This window comes from Peromyscus californicus, unplaced genomic scaffold (genome assembly GCF_007827085.1).
Source record: "Peromyscus californicus insignis strain IS unplaced genomic scaffold, ASM782708v3 Scaffold_5__1_contigs__length_169319896, whole genome shotgun sequence".
Lineage (NCBI taxonomy): Eukaryota > Metazoa > Chordata > Mammalia > Rodentia > Cricetidae > Peromyscus > Peromyscus californicus.
The window spans coordinates 4661590-4682954 of NW_026294573.1; the positions used below are offsets into that span (position 1 = coordinate 4661590).

The 21365-nt window shown below is 42.3% G+C and overlaps 1 protein-coding gene across 11 annotated transcripts in view; it reads left to right on the forward strand.

Annotated features, from left to right (window-relative positions):
- Camta1 (calmodulin binding transcription activator 1) overlaps positions 1-21365 on the forward strand; it is an 857753-nt gene that overhangs the window by 21981 nt on the left and 814407 nt on the right. For 9 of the 11 annotated variants that reach the window (XM_052717375.1, XM_052717378.1, XM_052717377.1 and 6 more), the window contains 2 exons: positions 5521-5590; positions 10806-10924. The exons of 1 other annotated variant lie outside the window; for it this stretch is intronic. In XM_052717375.1, the coding sequence (XP_052573335.1) occupies positions 5521-5590; positions 10806-10924 (189 nt within the window). The remainder of the gene's footprint in view (positions 1-5520; positions 5591-10805; positions 10925-21365) is intronic. One more of the 11 variants, XM_052717384.1, reaches the window with a different exon arrangement.

The following is a 21365-nucleotide window of genomic DNA, read 5'->3' on the forward strand; positions in this document are numbered from 1 at the left end:
GGATATTTGTACAAGCGAGGACATTTATTAAGCACTGATTGTTTTCAGACTGTTGAATATACTGGTTTCCTGGACAAATTAAACTTACGAAAATTGTAACAATAATATGATTCATATCTGTAAAGACCCCCCTCCCCCCAAATTTCTGAGATCACTTTTTTTTTTTTTTTTTTTTTTTTTTTGGTTTTTCGAGACAGGGTCTCTCAGTGTAGCTTTGCGCCTTTTCCTGGAACTCACTCGGTAGCCCAGGCTGGCCTCAAACTGACAGAGATCCACCTGCCTCTGCCTCCCGAGTGCTGGGATTAAAGGCGTGCGCCACCACCGCCTGGCCTGAGATCACTTTATACCCTACACGCATCTTTGGTCATGGTGAATCAGCCCGATTTCTCTGGCCATACATCAGTCTGGATGCACTCTAAAACCAGCTCTGAGAAGCTGCTTAGGTCTACAGCTTTGTTGTGGTCTGTCCTAGACATTTGCTTGCCTTTGAGCCCAACTCTGTGGGAGATCTTGACTTCAGTTCTCCAGCTTCCTTAGCAGCTGGTGTCTCATTGGTTTATTTTGCCTGCTGGGAGGAGGAAGAGCTATCATCTAGACAGCCCTTTTAGCACAGGTGTCTGCCTTGGTTTGTCTCTGCCCTTCTGGAGTGTGGGAGGGTTCTGTAGAACTGTAGCCCTTAGGGTAGTTCAGACTGTGTGAAAGGTGGTGAGATAGATAAGCTCAAAGTATTTTTGTTCTGTCCTACATACAGACCCCCCCCCCCCCCCCATTGACCTTTGTAGTTCAGGAAAAGGATAAAGCATCTTGTATTGGTTCTTCAGTCTCAGATGTCATTAACCTGGTTTCATGGAGTGTCTCCAAAGTGTGTCTTTTGACAAACCTTGCACTTTCTTATTTTGCCGGCTTGTATTGTAGCCAAAAATTAATATTGGCTCTTAGTGTCTGTGACAATTCATTTTACCCAGTTTCTTGAATGAATGAAGAGATATGACCTGTTCTAAAAAAATATCCACAACATCACTGGACTGAGACTTCATGGCTACTGATCTGCTGTTATGTGGGGCAGGAGTGCCAAGAGCCAGTACCTCAGAGCACTGTCTGGGAACTGCGTGGTATGGTGTGGCAGGGCTGTGTTAGCAGAGGCAGAAGGCCTTGAGTAAAGCCCAGGGCATTACACTTTCCTTTCCATGAACTCTTGGAAATGGTGATCATTTATAAATGCCACAAATACCCACCCTTCTTTTATGTGGCAGACTTTGAATGAAGCAAGCACTGCAGATAATGGAATGAACAGGCTGGACAGACAGCCCTTCAAGGATGCCCTTGATACAGAGTCAGATTTGAGTATGTTAGAAAATGTTTATCAGGGAAGAAAAAATGCTAGATTGCCTTTAGATGGAGAGTGACCTAGGGATTAAAGGTGGCATTTTAGGTTAGTTGAAGACATTCTGAAAGGAGTGAGTCTTCTGCAATTAAAGGCAGTTTACAGATGGCATTTGTCTGAGATTGCTAGTGGGCCTTGAACCTGTTTTCTTTTCTAAGCCTTTCTCTACTGCAGTCAGGAATGGCTTTGTGGTCAGTTCTTACCAGTGGAGTGACAGCAGGGGGTGAGCCTCTTCTGGCCTGGCTCCTAGTGTGTCTGGGCATGAATCTGTACCATCTCATCTGTCTCAGTGCAGAGGAGCTTAGAGACCCAGGAAGTCCCTGCCATGGGATAGAAGGGGGTGGATACCAGAGCTGCTGCTTGGAGATGAGGGACACAGGGACACCTGTTCCGGACTTTGGCATATACTTAATATAGCTATTGATGGTACTTGGGCTTATTAACATAGTTTATAACTTACTTTGCCTTACTCATGAGATGCTATGCCTAGAATGCTCTGTGAGACTGCTGAGGTGCTAGCCGTTACTCTGTTTAATCTGATTACTTATATGCAGTGACTGGGTTTTCAAGAATCAGTGCAGGTCTTGATAGAGCAGGTGACAAAAATGTTTAATGTATCACTTGTAATTGGGACAGTGGCTTACTGCATTTAATATAGCTGCTCTCCCTTTTGATTTAATAAGCTTTGTGGACCCTTAGCTAGCTAGCTTTAACATTCTTGGTGTTTACTGCAAAGGCTATAAAGAGCTTTCTTCCTGTCACTTCTCTCTTTCAAGGCCTTTAGTCATTTACTGTACAGCATTTTATTAATTCATCCAAAGACTGTGCGCATATGGCGAAAGTGCCTGTGTATAACATCCTGACCTAGGCTCTATGAAAAGACACAGTGAGGGAGACAGTTCCTGCCCTGTTCTTACTTACTGCAATGGTAGTTCTGCATTTACACAGCTGTCATTTTAGCCCCAAAACATCCGTGTCTGCTGTTCTCATTACATTGATTTCAGTACTGCCTCTTCACCTACATAGTGTAGCCTCTGTAGGCATTGCTCCTCTTGGGTACTTCAGCAGATACCGTGCTTGTTGTTTGTATATTCTGGCATCGTTTTAAAAAAATTATCAAAGTCTGTACATTTTTAGTCCATAGAATTAGGCAGTTGAGGAGTGCCAGGAGTAGAGGATCTGAGTTCTAACTCCTTGTCTCCGAAGTTGGTCATCTGGTTCCTGATAGTCAAGGTGTGGCATGAATCATGACATTGGTGTCTTATGGGGCTTATTAGAGAAGAATTTCTGGCTCCATAGAGACCCATGGATCAAAACTGAGGTTTGAACAAAGCCCTCAGATGACCAGTGTGAAGGGAAAGTAGGAGAAGTCTCATTCAAGCTCACACTCCCATTTGACTTGAAGAAACAGAAAGTTAGAGTGGTTGTCCAGAGTCACCCAACTGTTTATTTCCCACTGTGGGGTCCTTTGTGAACGTGCACAAAAGATGGTTAGATAGGTCTCCTTAAATATTCTGCCCTCATTGATCAGAATTGCATCCTGGACATCAGAATTTTAAATTTCCCAAGTTGACACCTGTGGCCAAGACCCATTGCTTTGGTTAAAATGGAATTCAGGTTTCTCCATGATTGTCACCAAGCACTGTCTTTACATTTCCAAAGTGACACATTCAGGAGCTGTGGAGAACAGTCCTTTACAAGCTCTCACAATAGTGTGCACTTACCATGGTGATTTAAAGAACCCACTTAGGGTCAGTTTACCTGACCTTCTAGAGTGTCCCCTGAGGAGGCAGGGTGCCCTTGTTCACTGTTGGGTCTCAGCTCCTTCAACTGTCTGGCATAAGGCATGTGCTCCTTTCTTATTTGTAGACCAAATGGAAGGAGTAAAGAGATGTGTGCTGTGGGAGGAATAGGCAGTTTCTGACCCCTATATCCAGGGCTGCCTAATCCTGGGGCCAAAGGCTTCCTGAAGGCCTGACAGCCCCATGGAGCAGTAGGACACACACAGCTGTGGGAGGACTTGGACCCATACTTCTGGTTTTCTGTAGTGCTGTCCTTTTGGGTTAATCTGTCTTGACTTGTTGGCAGTGAGTGGGAACTAGGAAAGATGGCTCCAGCTCTGCAGACTAGCACTCCTTCCTTTGGCCAAACCACTGCACTGTTGCAGAGAGGCATTTGGAGATGGCACTCGTGCAGTCTTGTGAAAGTCCTTTGAGCAGGGCCTGGCACAGGAGAGTCTAGTCAAGGTGGCTGTTTTGTGTTTTTCCCATTGTCTTGTGCCATCGTTTATCTGCTTTGAGAACCTGGGGCTGGTTTTGAGGTTAAGATTTATAAAGTTTTAAGATTCATAAAGTTTTTCTTCCATGTTATGCAAGTTCTTTTGTGCTTAAATCAGCTGGGAACCTTCTGAAGCCATTGCTGTGAAGGAGGTGTAGTTGAGTTCTGTCCATAGTGTCTGTCATGGTGCTCTCAGGGTTGGAATTCTGTGTTGCCATTTGGGATGTTTTACCACTAAGTTACTCTCAGACTTGGAAGCTAGATGTGAAAACCCATTTTTTATACGGCCATTTATGTTAGTGTGTCTCATCAAACACTAGTGATTTTGAAACCTTTGACTTGAGACGGTTAAGATGTCCTAGGTAGCCATACCTTTAATGCTAATTATTTTTGGTAATAGGCAGAAAATAAGCTTTGAATATGAAACAGCCATCTCTGTGTGGCTGGCTAGTAGGCTAACTTGGAGATGTTAGAGTGAGATGGGGAGGTTTGCAGAGACACTGAAGAGAAAACTTAAGGAGCCAGTAGCTATTCCGAGGGTAGGAATTGTGTTATGGGAAAGCTCTGTTGTAGTTACTTCTGAGGCTCTGGGTTATCGCAGCTGGAAGGGAGAGGAAAAGGAAAAATTCATAGAATCCATCCAGTTCAGTCAAGCAACTTCTGTGCTCTTAGAAAATGTTAAAATTATCCTTGTTAACATAGTAACAGTGGTGTTTGGTGAAAGTGGTGTGATAGTTGAATTCTCTTACTTTGAAGGAGATAGGAGAGGGGAGTGCCATCAGAGAGAGTGCCATCCTGCCTTTCTGTGGTGACGTGATACAGAGGCTCAGTGACTTCCCAGGGACAGCTAGTAAGTGACAGAACTGGAGTCTGTACTTCAGCTGTTGACCTGGAAACTGTCTTTGGTTTTTTCCAAGTAAAAAATGAGCTGTTTATAATATATGACCAATAATCTAAGAGTCTCAATTAGTATTGTAGCCAAACAAGAAGTCATTCTTAGGACTGAAAATAATTGACTGGAGAGATCCAGATTTTTTTTCTCCTTTTAAGTTTTCCCTGTATATGTTTTTGTATGAACACTTGCGATTTCTTTGAATGAAGTGACTTGAGAGCAGAGCCCATGTCTTCTGACTTGCTCATTTTGTTTCTCTACATAATGCTGTTTGGTGCTCAGTTGAGTCTTTTGTATGAATGAAGTGTTGGGTGTGTTGCTGGAACATGGTTAATAATGTTGATAGTGACTGCAGATGAGGATGTCATGGACGTTGCTTCTTTTGTGTTTATTCTGTACACAGCACATGTGTACTCTAATAAAAACCACACAGGTAGTACATGTTCTCGTGTTTCCACGTGTGTCTTAAATTTGGAAGTGCTCTTAAGCCTACAGTGCAAAGCACTATTACCTCTGAGCTGTTTGTAGATCAGATGCCAATGTCTTCGCCACTCTTAAATGCTGTATTGTGTATATCTCACAAATAAGAGCCTTGTCTTTCCTAACTACAGCAGTCATAACCTAGAAATTAGCATTGAGACAGTTCTAACATCCAGTCCCCAAATCCTATTTCACTTTTGACTATTGTTAAAAATAATTCAGTCAGAACCCTGGTGCATGTTTAGTAGCCTCTTCATTCTCCTTGGTCACAGATGGCTGTCAGTGACTCTCAGTCTTTCTCACTTGCGAAGCCTTGACACGAAAGATCTCAGGCCAGTCACATTGTGGAATGCCCATGTTTTGGATTTATCTGATGTTTCCTCATGGTTTAGATTCAGGTTTTGCATCTTCAGCAGGAATATCACAGAAGAGCCAGAATATGTCTCTTTCAAAGATTAGTTTTACATTTTATTTTCTGTTTCCTTAGAGCGTTTCCCAAAGTGTATTCTGCGGAACTAGCACCTACTGTGTTCTCAACACCGTGCCACCTATAGAAGGTAGGATTTGAAAAGCTTTTGACTTACAGGAGTGGGTGGGCTTGGCAGCCAGAGTGACTCCTTCTCCAGTGCGGTGAAGACAGCCCTGGACCAGGACTTAGGAGGCCTGGCTTCTGCCTTTTGCTGCTGTGTGATCTTAGATGAGTTACTTAATCCTTTTAGGCAACACAAATAGTGCTCTCCTCATGAGCTTTCTGTGATTATTTAAAGCGATGGATTCAGCCACACAGAAAGGTCACAGCTCCTGCAAATGTTGGTATTATACAGTACTTCCTTAACTGTGGAGTCCAGTACTGTATCTGGATGATGCAGAGTAGGACGAGGTGGTGTTGTGTGGGAGCCAAAGATTATTTTTGAATCCCAGTTGAGCTACTTGTAACAGTACATCTTGGCTAAATTAGTCTGAACCCTCAAGTTCCTTGTCTGCAGAGTGGGGAGTGATTAAAACGTCACATTTTCTCATGAGGATTAAACAAGAGAGCCTAGTATAAAGTCCTGTCTGGGTGCCTGGTGTGTTACAGTAGACCTCCACTAATGTCTGCTCCTATTCAGTAATAGAAACCTGATCACCTGTTGCTAAAGTTGGAGTTGAGTGAAATAAAGTACAGGAGGATGCCCAAAGCCTAGGTATGATGCATTGCAGGGTTTGGTGCCTCTGCTTTGTCTGTTCCTACCCCATATCTTATATTGAAATGTAATTGTAGAATGAATAGGAGTTTACAGAACCTGGGTTATGAATAACCTTAACCCTGGACCAGGGATGCTATTGCATCTCAATTGAGAAGAAACAGTAATTCTGGGCCACCTAAGAGTAGGAAGGGTGAGAGTGGTGCGTATACAACTCCACAAAGAGAGGAAAGAGGTTGTTCAGTAACAAGACTTGTCAGGCTTTGCTACTTAAAATTATTAACTGCTTTTTAATCACTAAAACTCCTTTTGGAGAATTACAGTTGGGTTCCATTCCCTTCTTAGACTGGAAGGAAACAGCACCTGCTTTGACCAGTGCTCTGCTGCGGTTCCTGTTTGTTTGGATACAGGAATTGGAAGGTCTTAGGTTAGTCATGGCAGAGCGTTGCTGTGAGCGCTGTGCTGCCTGGAACGCACCAGTGTGTGCTTGTTTCCCTGAGCCAGTCTGATCCCACTAATTAAATCTAGGCACATAATAATTAGAGCCAAACAGAAAAGTGTGGAGCTTCTTTTTAATTTTTTTCTCTCCACACTGTTGATCACATGCCCCTGTAAGAGTTAGCAGTTATACTTAATGCTGCAACAGAGCATGTGTAGAGTTTATTCTAGAGGTCCAGAGACTGACGAGTCACCATCACCTGAGTACAGATGTTCTTGTGTTCATAGACCCCAAACTGTTACATTCTTATTGTAACTGGAAAGACAATGGAGGTATTCTTACTAGGCTAGTCTAGTTAATACACTTAGGACTTAGCTTGCAGAAATCTTAGCACTCCAGAAACAGGCCAGATGCATTTCTTTGTTTTGAGTAAAAGATTTGGCAATGTGAATCAATTTTAGAAACAAAACTGAAGGTTAGAATCCAGTTAGCTGAGTGAATATTTTTGTACATTTTAGAAAGATTTAACTAAATTACACTATGACTCTAAAATTATCATTTAGAAAATATTTGAAGGTTGACTAGAAAGAATGGTTCATTCTCTAGAATTATAGCTGTCAGCCATGCACATCATTTGTCAATTTCAAGAGCCCCGCCAGTTACGTTTTTATTGTGAAGTAGGTTAGGCAATTCTATCGTGAAGTCATGTATCATGCGTTGATAACGATAATGAAAGGCTTGCCTGTCATTTAGTTGACATTCCCACTTATCAGTGTCCAAGTTTAACTGTTCGGATTGAATATGGGGGTACAGTTGAAACCAGTTTATACCTTGGTTTTATTGTTAAGATACTATTGCTGGCATTGAAAAACTGGCACATATGTTCAGTTATTCAATCATTTTACAGCTATTCTAAAAACATTAAACAGCTTTTAATTAAAAATATTTTTATGCAGTATCACTATGTGAACAGTTATTTTCTAATATAAAAACAAAGTTTTTTATTACTGTGCTTTAACCAGAAACACTGAAGTGGATTATTTTCTCCTGGTGCTGGGAACTGAACCCAGGGCCATGTGCTTCTAGGTGACTAGAATTGGCCCTGAAGAGTGAAGTATGAGTTTAGCATTATCCTTCCTGAGGTCTGACTCTACCCAGTATTGAACTTGCTTTTCCCTAAGCTGGGAGAAGGGCATTTACCATCATGATGGTTCCTAAGAACACCTGGCTTACGTTCAGCATGAACCTAAAATTAAGGAAATGGTGCAGTTTAAAAACAGAGCAAGGGGACCTGCTGGCCTGTCATACAACCCTTGCTGCACAGTCCTTTGGAGAGCTATGGTGGAAACTTGATTGAGACAGTGCTCACATAGCATCATGCTTTCCTCTTTAAACATTTACCTTTGGGTCCACTCACCACTGTTTCAGCTGCTGTCAGAGTGGAAGCCTGAAGCTTTTCCTCAAGCAGTTGCATTATTGAGAATAAGAACACACACATACAGTCATACACACAAACTCTCATACACACACACACACACACACACACACACACACTCACACTCAACATTCTCACACATTGATACACAGTCAACATTCTCACACACACTCATGCACTCAGCATTCTCTCTCACACATTTGTCTCACACAGACTCAGTGTTCTCTTTCTCTCTCACATACACATTTCTCTGACACATTCAACATTTTTTTCACACATACTCAACTTTCTCACACACATTTATACACACTCCATTCTGTTCTTATTCTCTCTCTCTCTCTCTCTCCCCCTCCGCCCCCCCTCCCTCCCCCCCCCCCCCCCTCCCCCTCTCTCCTCTCCCCCTCTCTCCTCTCCCCCTCTCCGTCTCTATCCTTCTCCCCTTCCTTCTCCTCTCTGCTGGCAGCCAGGTTTCTTTCTTTCTTTTTTTTTTTTTTTAAAGATTTATTTATTTTGTATATAGTATTCTGCCTGCATGTATTCCTGCAGGCCAGAAGAGGGCACCAGATCTCATTACCGATGGTTGTGAGCCACCATGTGGTTGCTGGGAATTGAACTCAGGACCTCTGGAAGAATAGTCAGTGCTCTTAACCTCTGAGCCATCTCTCCAGCCTGGCAGCCAGGTTTCTGAAAGAAACTGAAGGGATAGAAATTTAGCATTGGTTGTGACCACAAATAGAAATACAAACTAGGTTTTAATATTCTGTTCTGCTTCAGATAGCTTTCTCAGGAAGATGACTGTTTGTATACTGAGTACTAGCCTAGTGCTGTTTCTATAAAAGATACCCCATATATATTGAATAGAATATAGATTTTCAAATTTCACCTCTACTTTCAAAATTGTGTATGTCACATTATTATTATTATTATTTTTTTAAGAGAGAGAATAAACCACATTAGGGATAGAGAGCAGGAAGGTAAAACCTCATGTGATTCTGACTTCTGTGCTTTAAAGTTTTATGACCCATGTACCTCCCTGGGGGATGAAGTGTAGGGAGCATGCATGAGCACATGTGATTATAAAGGCTTTATAGTAAGCAATTAATAAGAATGTCCTATCAACTTTTTCTTAGTTTATTTCCTTTTGATTTTGAGCAATATTTTTAAGTTGAATCTTAATTTGGTATTAACTTACAATTTTAGATCTCCTAAGAGCAGTATTACAAGGTTTTTACTGCTATAGACATGCACAACTGTGTAGTTCATGGACCAAAAAAGAGTTAGTAGGCTAAGACTCTCAAGTTAATCCCTATAAAACATTCTATATGATGTAGTATAGTAGATTTTCTCAGACTGTTTTTGTACCCAATATTTACTTCTGACTTTTTCCATGAGAAGAAGAAACAGTCTAATCAGATGAGAAATATTTGGGTGAGAATTTTGTGACCTTAGAAAAGTTTTGTTGTTGTTTTATTTATCCCTCAAAAAACAGTATTAAATAGAAGTACAAAAATAACTGGATAAATAACTGCTGTATTTCATTTCATATTCAAGCAGTACCTGTAGACCTCTGTAAGGCTGCTGACTTGTAAGGCATACTGTTGCTGAAGGACCTTAAATTTTATAGAAATTTTACTTTAGGGAGAATTAAATGATCCCTAATTCTCTGATTCATGATGTGGAGAAACTGGAAACACTGAGTAACTTACCCAAGGTCACACAGGCAGAAAGAAGCAGAACCTGCACAGGTGTGGGCTGTCCACTCCGGGTGTGTGTGTATTGTCTTATGTCTTGTTGACACTGTAAAAGCTGATGAGCCCTTGACTGGAACAGCTCGAGTCTAACGTTGTAATGTGCTGTCCCCAGGACTCAGGTGTAGACTGGGGACTTCATTCCGTATAAAAAATTGGAGTGGGTAATTTGAAGCTCTGACCGGAATTTGCCACAAATGGCAAGGAATTTGGAGGAAGGGAAAGGGATTGCTTTACAGGAGTGAAAAAGTAAATGATATGTAAATACATGATGGAAATAAATGCTATATAAAGAAATGATCTAGGAAGCATCAGGTAGTCAGACTTGCTCTCTAGTCTAAAAGTAATGAATTCTCTGACTCCTTTAGAAGGAGCTACATTTGATGAACTATATTAATTATGCTGATAGGTGCATGAAAATCAACTTAATTAAAGTGATAGATTTTTAAGGTACAGCTTAGAAAGGCCAGCTTCTGTATTACTTGTTAGTTAACCACAGGCTTAAATTCCTTATAAGAGCCTGTGGTTTCCTTTAGAAAGAATAAGTCCCATTTGTATTATAGGAGACAAAGTAATGTTTAGTTTATGAATAAAAGTCACATGTAATTATAATTCTTCAAAGTTAAAAACCATGAAACCTTTAACTTGGTTAATAAACAGTTTCTGGATTTCGTGAGGTTAAATCATTTTGTGATTTTGATGTTTCTTGGAAACACTGAAAGAGCCTTTAAAGTAATCTGATTTTGGGCTGCTCTGGGGCACTTCCTGTTTGCTCACTTGTGGTGGAGTAAAGCTCAGTCTATCAGAGCCCACAGGCAGATTCCTGCTGCCATCCATCTGAGAGTGTGTAGAGGAGGAACTCGGAGGACTAGGGGCCTCCTGCTGTTCTTGGGCTGTTTCTGACATTGTCAGTGTACTTGAAGGAGGCGTTCTCTTTCTCTGAATTTATTGTTTTCTTCTTTATAGATGATCATGGGAACAGCAATAGTAGTCATGTAAAAATCTTTTTACCGAAAAAGCTGCTTGAATGTCTGCCGAAATGTTCAAGTTTACCCAAAGAGAGGCACCGCTGGAACACTAATGAGGTAGATACACTTCAATTCTTAAGGGCATATTATCTTATGGGTGAATTCTTGAGGATGTTTTGCGTAGAGCTACTTTGTATTAGCTTTAAATTCAATAGTTTGAAGAAGAAAATTGTCAATGAAAAGAGGTCCCCCCCCCCCCCCCAAAAAAAAAAGACAGGATTGCTCTGTGTGTAGCCCTGGCTGTCCTGGAATTAGCTCTGTAGACCAGGCTGGCCTCGAACTCACAGAGATCTACCTGCCTCTGCCTCCCAAGTGCTGGGATTAAAGGTGTGCACCACCACTGCCCGGCTGAAAAGAATTCTTAATCTTGAGTTGACACAAACGAATGTGTCTTGACCTGTCGCTGGTGTGCTTGGCTTGTGCTAAGAGCTGTAAACTGCGCACGTGACTTCACTAAAGCAGCATGAGTGTATGCTGTGTTTTCTTGCCCCTGGCATCTTGCATTTGGTGGTTGATCTACCTGCATCTCAGGTCAGCGTGAGTTCTGTGTTGTCACAAGTGAGTGACTACAGTCCCAATGCTTCACAGAAAACAGTGTTTTGGAAATTTGAAGTCTGTAGAGTTGGGGACAGGCTTATCAGTTCTTTGATGAAGAGAGAGAGAGCTTGTTTCAAGTATTGACTGCTTTGCCTTAGTAATAGGAATTTCTGTTAGGACTACAGGCTAGATTGTAGGTCACATAGGTGACATCTAGGTAAAGAGTAGATTGATGGAGTACGTAGATTTCTTTTGCTAAATTTTAATTTGGGAATCTTAATGTGTTGTTTTGCTGTCTAAACTTTTAGTTTGAAATCTGGGTATTTAAGGGTAATAGCCATTAGTGGTGGGTATTATCCATTTCAGTGTAAGGTGACATTGAATTACTGTGGTGGTGAGAGCTGGGTATATGTCTGTCAGTCTATGTATTCCTTTGACTCATGTGACTGGGGTTACTGGTTACTTCCATGTTAGCATAAATCCATTTGTGTTATTGGTTCACTGTTTACTTCTAAGTTAGCTTAAAGCGCAGCTCTATCCTGATTGGCAGGGCATGAGAAGAAACAATGATATCTGTTGAGGCTTCATCTTGACTCTGTTTTGAGTGGCGGGAAGCTGTGGGTGAATTTCTTCACTTCACAAGCTGCAGTTTTAAATACTCGCCGGAACCTTAAGCTTTGTGGCTTTATCTCAACTAAATAGATCTTTTGAGGTATGTGTTTTCTTCACTTGCATGGGTGGTCCTTGCTCTATAGGGAGAGCAGCTTTATTGTGGCCAGCATTAGCTTAGATGCCTCTGATTCTAACCAGCATGTTTTACTTATTAAGGATTTCATATATTTTAGACCTGAAAAACAGTAGCTATGTTGAACATATGTGTTCATCATGGACTGTCTCTTGTCAACAGTAGAGTAGACTTTTGAAGCTTTGTAGGAGTTCCCTACTAGCTTAGGAATTACACAGAAACTCAGTGTCTCTTGATGCTCCCGGAGACATAGATTTGATACCACAATGTTTATGCTTTAGCTCTAGTTTATAATTGTCACAAAACACATAAAATAAACATGCTCCCAGTTATATTTCGTAAGGAATAGACACTGTCAGTGTGGTTTAGTGAAGTTAGAGACTATCTGATAGCGTGCTCACAAGTCTGAGAGTCGCTGTGGCTGGATCAGGGACTTGGATGTGAAACTTTCATGTATTTATTTGCTTCTAAGTCTAAATTATTTACATGCTCCACTTTCTACCTTACTAGCTTTGTTATAAAACACCAATCAAGGACTTTCTGTATGTGTGTGCATGACTAAGTATTGATATGTAGCCCAGGCTGGCCTTGAGCTCATGGTCCTCCTGCCTTAGCCTTCCAAATGTAGGTATCACAGGCAGGAGCCACCATGTGCAGCAGTGTTTATAGAGGATGTGAGGAGTGGCTCTCTGTTTTCTCCCGTGCTGTGGATTGCTGTTTTTGACCCCCTTTCAGACAACCGAAATATGAAACTGCAGGTCTAGAGGAGAAAAGGTCGATTGTTCTGTGCAGGTGGTGCTGCCGCAGCAAGCACAAAGGGAATGTGTTGCTGAAGGTGCATAGGCAGGGACCGCACAGCTGATGGACAGCCATCATTTCTTGCAGTGATTTTTCAGCTCAACACTGACAGAAGCTCTGAGGAAAACCATGTGGAAAGATTGGCCTGCAGTTCTGTGTGGGGGATTGCTGTTGTTTCTTGGCTCTGGAAGAACCGGAGGATTGCTTAGTAGTAAAGTGGAAGAGTTAGATGGGAGCTTGAATTCTAGATGCCTGTGGTGACCACACCTGTCCCTGTTTTATTAACGACTGGTTTGGACCACAGGGAAGAAGAAGTGGGTGTGGTCATGTAGGTACCCACTTCTGTGGTTTGGCTGGCTGGGCATTTCCTGAATTCTTCCTCCGGTTGTCTTCATGGTATTGGATGGATGTACCCTTTGTGTTCCCAGGAAAGGAAAATCCTGTACAGTTTGCCCTGCCCATGAAACCCCTGTGCTGGCTTATGGAGTGAAGTGCTGTCAGTGTCGTAGTTATGAGCCCATTTTCCTTCCAGAGTAGACTAGATGGCTGTGTTCTGGTTGAGAACCATGTGAAGGAGGTGGCTTGTTGAAAAGCTTTTTTTTTTTTTCCAAAGATTTATTTATTTATGTATACACTATTCTGCCTGCATGTCTGCCTGCAGGCCAGAAGAGGGCACCAGATCTCATTACAGATGGTTGTGAGCCACCATGTGGTTGCTGGGAATTGAACTCAGGACCTTTGGGAGAGCAGCCAGTGCTCTTAACCTCTGAGCCATCTCTCCAGCCCGTTGAAAAGCTTTTTATACAAAGACTACATTTCTTAAAATCCCACTTCCTGGGACAAAGAACTCCACCCTGGAAGAGGTGTGTGGCCTGAGAGAAGCTGAGTGTGTGTTGAAGTTGTGTTCCCATCTCACTCTACTCAGCCTGTGCAAAGCAGGACTGGCACCAGAGCTGCCGAGAAGTGGCAGCTGTCCTCCTCCAGCCACCGAGTTCTTCTCTGCACCCCGCATAGGTGACTCCTGGCTTCAGTGGGACTCATTTGTACTTTGGAGGCATTCCTTTACTCAGACTTGCCTGTAAACAAACATTTGTGTTGAGGAAACTAGTTTAACACTGTAGTGTTGCCACAGGGAGAGTTAGAACTGTCTCTACTCAGGTGTTGCTGTTCACTGAATACCTACTTTTTGCTAGGGACTGAGCCCAAATGATTTCTAAGTTTTCTAATACTGTGAGGTGAACAGTGTTTCCTTTTCGAGGTGAGGCCGGCCATGTAGGGTGAAAAGGCTGAATGGTTGCGTCATGGCAGTGCTCTTGGTCTGCAGATTGTTTCCTAGCTTCATTTTGTGTGTGTGTGTGTGTGTGTGTGTGTAGGCCAGAGGTCAGCCTCAGGTGTATAGTTCTTTACTTATCACCCATCCTGATTTTTGAGACAGGATTCCTTCCTTACTAGCCTGAAGTTTGCCAGGTAGGGTAGGTTGGCAGTTAGTGAGTGCGTGCACCCACCCCCACTCACCCCTGTGATTGCGAGCTCCCACTGACCAAGCATAGCTTTTATTTTATTACTTCATTTACTTATTGCTTATGTGCACGTGCCACAGTGCCCAAATGGAAATCAGAGGACAGCTTTTGGGAATCAGTTCTCTTTTACCATGTAGGTTCTGGGGATCGAATTCAGGTTGACAGGCTTGGTAGCAGGATCCTTTAACTGCTGAGCCATCTTACTGGCCACAGAGCAGCCTTTTCAGGTGGGATCTAGGGTTCAAACTCGAGTTCATGTGCATGTGTAGCAAGCACTTTACCGACTGATTTCTTTTTTTTTTTTTTTTTTTTTTTTCGTTTTTCGAGACAGGGTTTCTCTGTGTAGCTTTGCGCCTTTCCTGGGACTCGCTTGGTAGCCCAGGCTGGCCTCGAACTCACAGAGATCCACCTGGCTCTGCCTCCTGATTTCTTTTTAATAACAGGCCCATTTGCCCAGTCCCTGGAACTTGCTTTCTTAAGTTGCCTAGGAACTTCGTTCTGTTTTTGCAGTGTTGGGGTGTTGACTCTAGAACTTGCACATGCCAAGCCAGGTGTGGTGCCACGGAAATGCATCCTAGTACTCGTAGTTGGTTGCTTTTACTCATTGGACTCTTTAGGGGCCCACCACCCAGCTCCCAAATCAATCACACACACAGGCTTATTACTTATAAATGCCTGGCCTTAGCTTGGCTTGTTTCTAGCCAGCTTTCCTTAAATTATCCTGTTTACCTTTTGCCTCTGGGCTTTTTCCTTTTCTTCTTACTCCATGGCTGGCCCCTTCTTTTTTCTCTCCTTGTTCTCTTGCTCCTTGATCTTCCTCCTCTTTATTTTCCCTGCCTGCCAGCCCTGCCTGTCCTTTCTCCTGCCTTGCTTTTGGCTGCTCAGCTCTTTATTCGACCATCAGGTGTTTTAGACAGGCACAGTAACACAGCTTCACAGAGTTAAACAAACGCAACATAAAAGAATGCAACACAGCTTTGCATCATCTAACAGATGTTCCACAGCATAAACAAATATAACACATTTTAAAATAATATCCTACAACAGTTATTTATCTTTTCACTGTGAGATCTCAAACTAAACAACATTAGTGTAGGCAGCAAACCCCTTCTCTAATGTAGTTTTGAGTTGGGAAGTGAGTGAGTAGAGGGTTAGTATTGTGACTTCATATCCCAGTGTTTGATGAAGCTGAAAGTTAAAAGAGGAAGGCTTTGATTAGGTGATTTCTGTCTTAGTTTAGCCACTTTTATTTTAACTTTATCTTTTTGTTGTTGTTGTTGTGTCCGTCCCCGTCCGTTCCCCCCCCCCCCCCCCAAGAGTCTTTCTGTATAGTCCTGGCTGTCCTGGAACTCCGTAGACAGAGTTGGCCTTGAACACAGAGATCTGGCTGCCCCTGCCTCCAGAGTGCTGCTGGTGTTAAATGTGTGGGCCACCATCCCAGTTCATTTTAGCTTTTCCTAACCCATTGGGCTATATAGTTTTCTTACCTTCTTAAATGTTATTTGCAGCTGAGAAGAAATGGAGTGTTGTGTCTAGAAGCAAATCAGCTTTAGACTGTGCTTTCTTGGGTAGATACAGTGCTCCTGAGGCCTGAGGCCACACAGGGAGCGATGCTGGTGCTACAGTAGCAATCATGGAGGCCAGTGTCTCTTGACAGTTGATTGTAGGGTAGGCACTGTGGGTTCCTCTTCACGAATACTCTTACTTAGCTCTTGAATAAACTCTATGAGGGTAGGCTGTTTGATTACCTTCATAGTATAGACACAAAGTGTGGCATATAGAGATGCTAAATAGTGTTCTTAGAATAAGTGGCTGGGGAGTGCAACCCCTGCAGGTGCTGGAACTTATATTCTTTCCTGCTCTGTCCTGAAGAACTGTTACTATATTATTATTATTGTTGTTGTTGTTGTTGTTAATATTATTGTTATTATTCCCTTTCTTCCAACTTTCCTTCTCAGTGTTCTCTCCCCTGTGGCCCCCATTCCCACACCTTTCTTGTTTTTGAGATAGAAACTCATGTATCTCAGACCGGTCTTAAACTCTGCATCTTGAATTCTATCCTGCCTCAATGTCCCAAGTGCAGGATTACAGGTCATGACATTTTTCAATTGGACTCTTTTCAAAATCTAGCAGTTATTCAGTGACTTGTAATCATTTTGTTGTATAGAACTGTTTGACTTCTTAAATTCATTTCCTTTTAAGTATATCATGTCTTGCATGGTGATTTTATTTTAGTATCATTCATTTCTTAGGGAAATAGTTTTGCTTTAGTATGTGTGATGTATGTACATATTACATGTTTGTGTGTATGCATGTATGTGTGTGCATGCACACACATGTGTGTCTGTGTGGAGGCCAGGCACATGTACAGTGTCTCCCTCAGTTTCTCTCCACATAACTTTTTGAGATAGAGTCTCTCCCTAAACCTGGAGTTCACCAACTTGGAAGACTAGCTGGCCATCGAACTCCAGGCCCCTTCTGTCTGTTCCTTCCCAGTGTTAGGATTACAGGTATTTGTATGTGCCAGCTTCTGACATGTGTGCTGAAGGGCTGACCTAAGGTCCTCGTGCTGAATGTGGCAAGTATTTTGTGAGCAGAGACATCTCTCCATACCTTCATTCTTTAATTGCATGTATTTGTTTATTTATTTGAGAGAGTGTATGCATGTATGCACACGTGTGGAGGATGGAGGACAGCTTGAGGAAGTAGTTCTCTGCTTTCACTGTGTAGGTCCTGGGGATCAAACTCAGGTTGCTAGGCTTTGTGGCAAAGTGCCTTTACCTGCTGAGTCATCTCACTGGCTCCTTTAAAACAATGTTTGTTTGTTTTGAGACAGCTTTGCAGTGAAGGCTCTTCTGACTTGCACTTGGCTGTGTAGTACAGACTGGCTCCATGCTTGTCAGTTCTCCTGCCTCCTGAATCACAGGCATGTGCCACCACCTGGACATTTTGCCTATTAATGATGAGTAATGGCAGTCTCCAGAAATGAAGAAGGTACATTGAAAGTAGAAACCAGGTGTCTGTGTGTAACTTGGTGGCCAGGCCGGTTCTTATTTCCAGGACAGAGGCCTCAAGGAGCACAGCACATTTATTTATTGCTCTACATAGATAGGGACTACTTAGTAGCCCAGGCTGGCTTTTAACTCATGGTCCTCCTGCCTCAGGAATGGGATGTGTTTGAGATAACAGGCATGCCCCGCCTTGCCTAGCTGAAGTGTGTACTTTACTGGAAACCAATCTGTGGGCGTTGGCATTCTATTAGATGAACTATTACAAGATTTCTGCATTCTGAGTTAATATTTTTGAAGTTCAGAGCCAGGAATAATTATGCTATTGCAAGTTTCTGATGGCAAATGACTGCTTCATAATTGGAGTTGTTACTGCTTGGATTCGTTGTCCAGTGTGGAATTTCTTCTGTTTAGTCATCAATTAGCTATTAACTTGAACATAACTACTGCATCCCTGAGTCTCTCGGAGCTGGGTCCCAGACTCCTGCAGCACCAACAACTTTCTGAAATAAAATGTTCAAGTCACTTGCCTGTGCTACTGTTTTTGAACTATTAATTCTGTTTCTTCTTCTAGTACAAAGTTTTTCTAGAGTAAGCAAATGGTTTCTCGTTCTGATTCAGTTCTTTAAATGGCATCACATGTTGGTGTCAGCTTCAAGGTTTTCTGTGAAAGATGCATTAAAAGAAAAGATTTTATTTTAGATGTATGAGTGTTTTGCCTGCATGTCTGTATATATGTATGTGTACTATGTGTGTCCTTGGTCCCAGAGAAGGCCAGAAGAACCCCTAGAACTGGATTTAAGTATGTTTGTGAGCCACCATGTGGTGCTGGGAATCCAACCCAGTTCTCTGCAAGAGCAGTAAATGCTCTAAACTACTGAGCCAGCTGTCCAGCCCCTAAGGTGCATTTTTAGTGCTAAAAACAGGTTCTGTGACAGAAGCAGGCAGTGTAGCTACAGATGATGCACTCTGAGCTGCCAGCAGCCAGGGAGAGCCCGAGTGCATGGCTGATGTCTTCCTAAGAGGAGACTGGGAAATCGTGACCACCTTTCCTGGCTTTCTGTGTTTAGTTTAAAAAAAATGGACCACAAGACCATGGAATTATTATATTTCATTTACACTTTTAAATACAAACTGCCTTATACTTTTACAATTTCCATAATCATTTTTGTGTGTAGGCATATATTTTTCAGTACTTTTGTATTTTTAATTTTTTCTTTGCATATTTTTAAAAAGCTACAGTTTTAGGGCTGCAGTTTTCAGTGATTGGCTTTGCTGGTCTATTATGTAATGTTAGCTCTGAAGTTTGAAACCACAGTTTTGGAAGACATTTAAGACTCTGGAAGCTTCCTGAGTGTGAGCTCAGCTGGAACATACAGTGCTCTAGTCGGGAAGGCTGTGGAGATAATGTTGGATTTGAGGACCTGGGAAGTTAGCCTTGAAGGAGGTTTTGTTTTGGGTAGCTTTGTGACATGAGGTAGTGGTGATTGGTTTCTGATTTCAGGGTGGGTTGCTTTGGTTAAACGAAAACATGAAATGTAGATGTGAGCAGCAGGAATAGAGCCAAGTTGTAAGAGGAACACCATCTGATCTTTGAACACAGCACATAGTATCACATACCAAGTTAAACCTGATCATTCTATGACAATTGGGTTAAATACAGTTCTCAGTACTCTGGTGACAGCAGCCTGTGTTAAGTCTGTAGGCTCCCATCTGCAGTGGACAAGGAGACAAGGCCCATCACAGTGCCACCACTGGGGAAGGGCGTGCAAGGAATACTGCTCATTTCAGCCTGGGTTGTCTTTGAGGACTAGCAAGAGAGGCACCTTCTCCTGCAGAGGGTAATGCTTTCAGAATCTGAACAGATGCTGAGGGGGTGGGACCTTCTTTAAAGGTAGGTAGTTCCCTCAGTTTAGGTCTTAGCTACTTACTACAGCATTACTTCAGGGAGTAGCACCTCGAGGAACATCTAGCCCATATCCACTGCTCAGTAGGGCTCATCTTGAGTGAACGAAATAGATAAAACCATAGAAAACTAAATTCTGTAATTTTTGGAGCTCAGCTTTGCAGTTGCATTTTTATTGTAATTTTTAGTGTTAATATAGTTTCAGATATATGATATCCACAGAAACTTCACAACCAACAAAGCTTATGTGAATAGTGCTGGTGGGTGGGATGGGTAATGCTCTGTCAAAACAAAACCATCTCTTGGGGCTGAGTATCTTATGGGTTGGGCTACTCTCCCTTCTTTGTGACTTGGCATGTGGTGCTGTCCTGTGCCCTGAAGGTCTACCTTGTTTCCTCATTGATAAACTGGTTTTTGCTATAAGTCCATTAGACCCTGGTACAAATACATCATTTAGTCTTAAATTCACTTCTGTGATTTTTCTCATTAGCCCTACAAGAATTTAATTGACACTCTTGGGTGCCAAAGCAAATATAATCACAAACCACAAACTTGAACAGTGACTTTTTGTGTTAGAATATGTTTGTAATTGGTGTTACTGTTTCAGATGATAAATTAAGATGTGAATCATTTCAAACTCATAGGCCCTGATAATTGTTTCACAGAGTCTGAACTGAGAGACCCAGTGCAGATGCAGAGCTGGTGCAGGAGGACATTCTAGTCTTGGTTCTGTTCCTGAGCAGGTGTGCTGTGTGAAAAGGTGGTCTGCTCAGCCTCCTCTGGTTGGAGGTGATGGTGTCCAGTGACCTTTGAAGATTGGTATTATTGGTTATTGTTTTCAGAGTTTGGAGTATGGGGCAGTAGGGGAAGCTAGAGTACAGCTCTGCTGTTGTATTGTAATTGTGATTTTGTTTTTACTGTTAATCATCCCTTACTTTTGTTTGTGAACTGTGCAGTTTAGTGATTTTTTTTTAATATAATGACAAAATTGTGCAGTAACTGCTCCTTCCAAATTCCAGAATGTTTTCATCACCCCACAAGCCTTTGGCCTTGGTGGGATCAGTACACTTAGAAGAGGGCAGGCTCATGAGTTCTTGGTCTTGTCTTTTCAAACTTCCTCCCTCCCTCCCTCCGGAGTTCTTGGTTTTACCTCTAAGTTTTTGTACCTGTTTAGCATTGGAGATGAAACTGGAGAAGATTGTTCTCTGATCTAGGTCATAACTTACTTACTGGACTGTTGCCAAACATTAGCATACAAATTCAGTTTGGAGAAGGCTGAAGAGTATTCATTCAGGTTCAGTTAAAAACCATGTTGTCAAAAGTGGGATAAAACATCCCACCCTTTTCAGTAGCCAAGTGACTTTGGATGCTGATGGTTTCCACAGATGAGAAGCCGAACCAGTGCACTGAGGTAGAGAGGGAAGGCTGCCTGGTGAAGCTGGCATTCTTCAGCTGCATGGACTGGTCTGGCTCACTGGCATCTACTGGCTGTTTGGAGTGTCTGTTCCTGTGCCTGTGTGGCACCCGATTGTATCTAGCGTGTACTCAGGTGGAGACCTCAGTCTAAGTGTGTGACTTGACTGTAGTCCACCCCACTCAGGTTTATTTTGGGAAACTTTGGCTACAGGGAATATGATGAAGCTTTCTAGAGTCTTTTTCTTATGTTAGTAAAGTAAGCACATAGATGATATTGAATGCAGTTTTAAAAACTTAAATGTTCTATATAGGAAGGCCCTTTAAGAGTGGTGGAATCAGGGCATGTGGATGCATATTCTGATACTTTGACATGTGTTGAGGAGTAGCATGGAAGATAGTCTTCTTTTTCACTCTTCTCTTTGGCCCATGAGGCTGAAGGCAGCAGAACCCCAAAACCAAATGTCATAACCTCCCTTCTGACCCATCTACCTGCCACCAACCTACATGCTTCCTACTTATGAAACCCCACTGAGGTTTTTAAAAAAGCTCCTAAAGTATAACTCAAGTT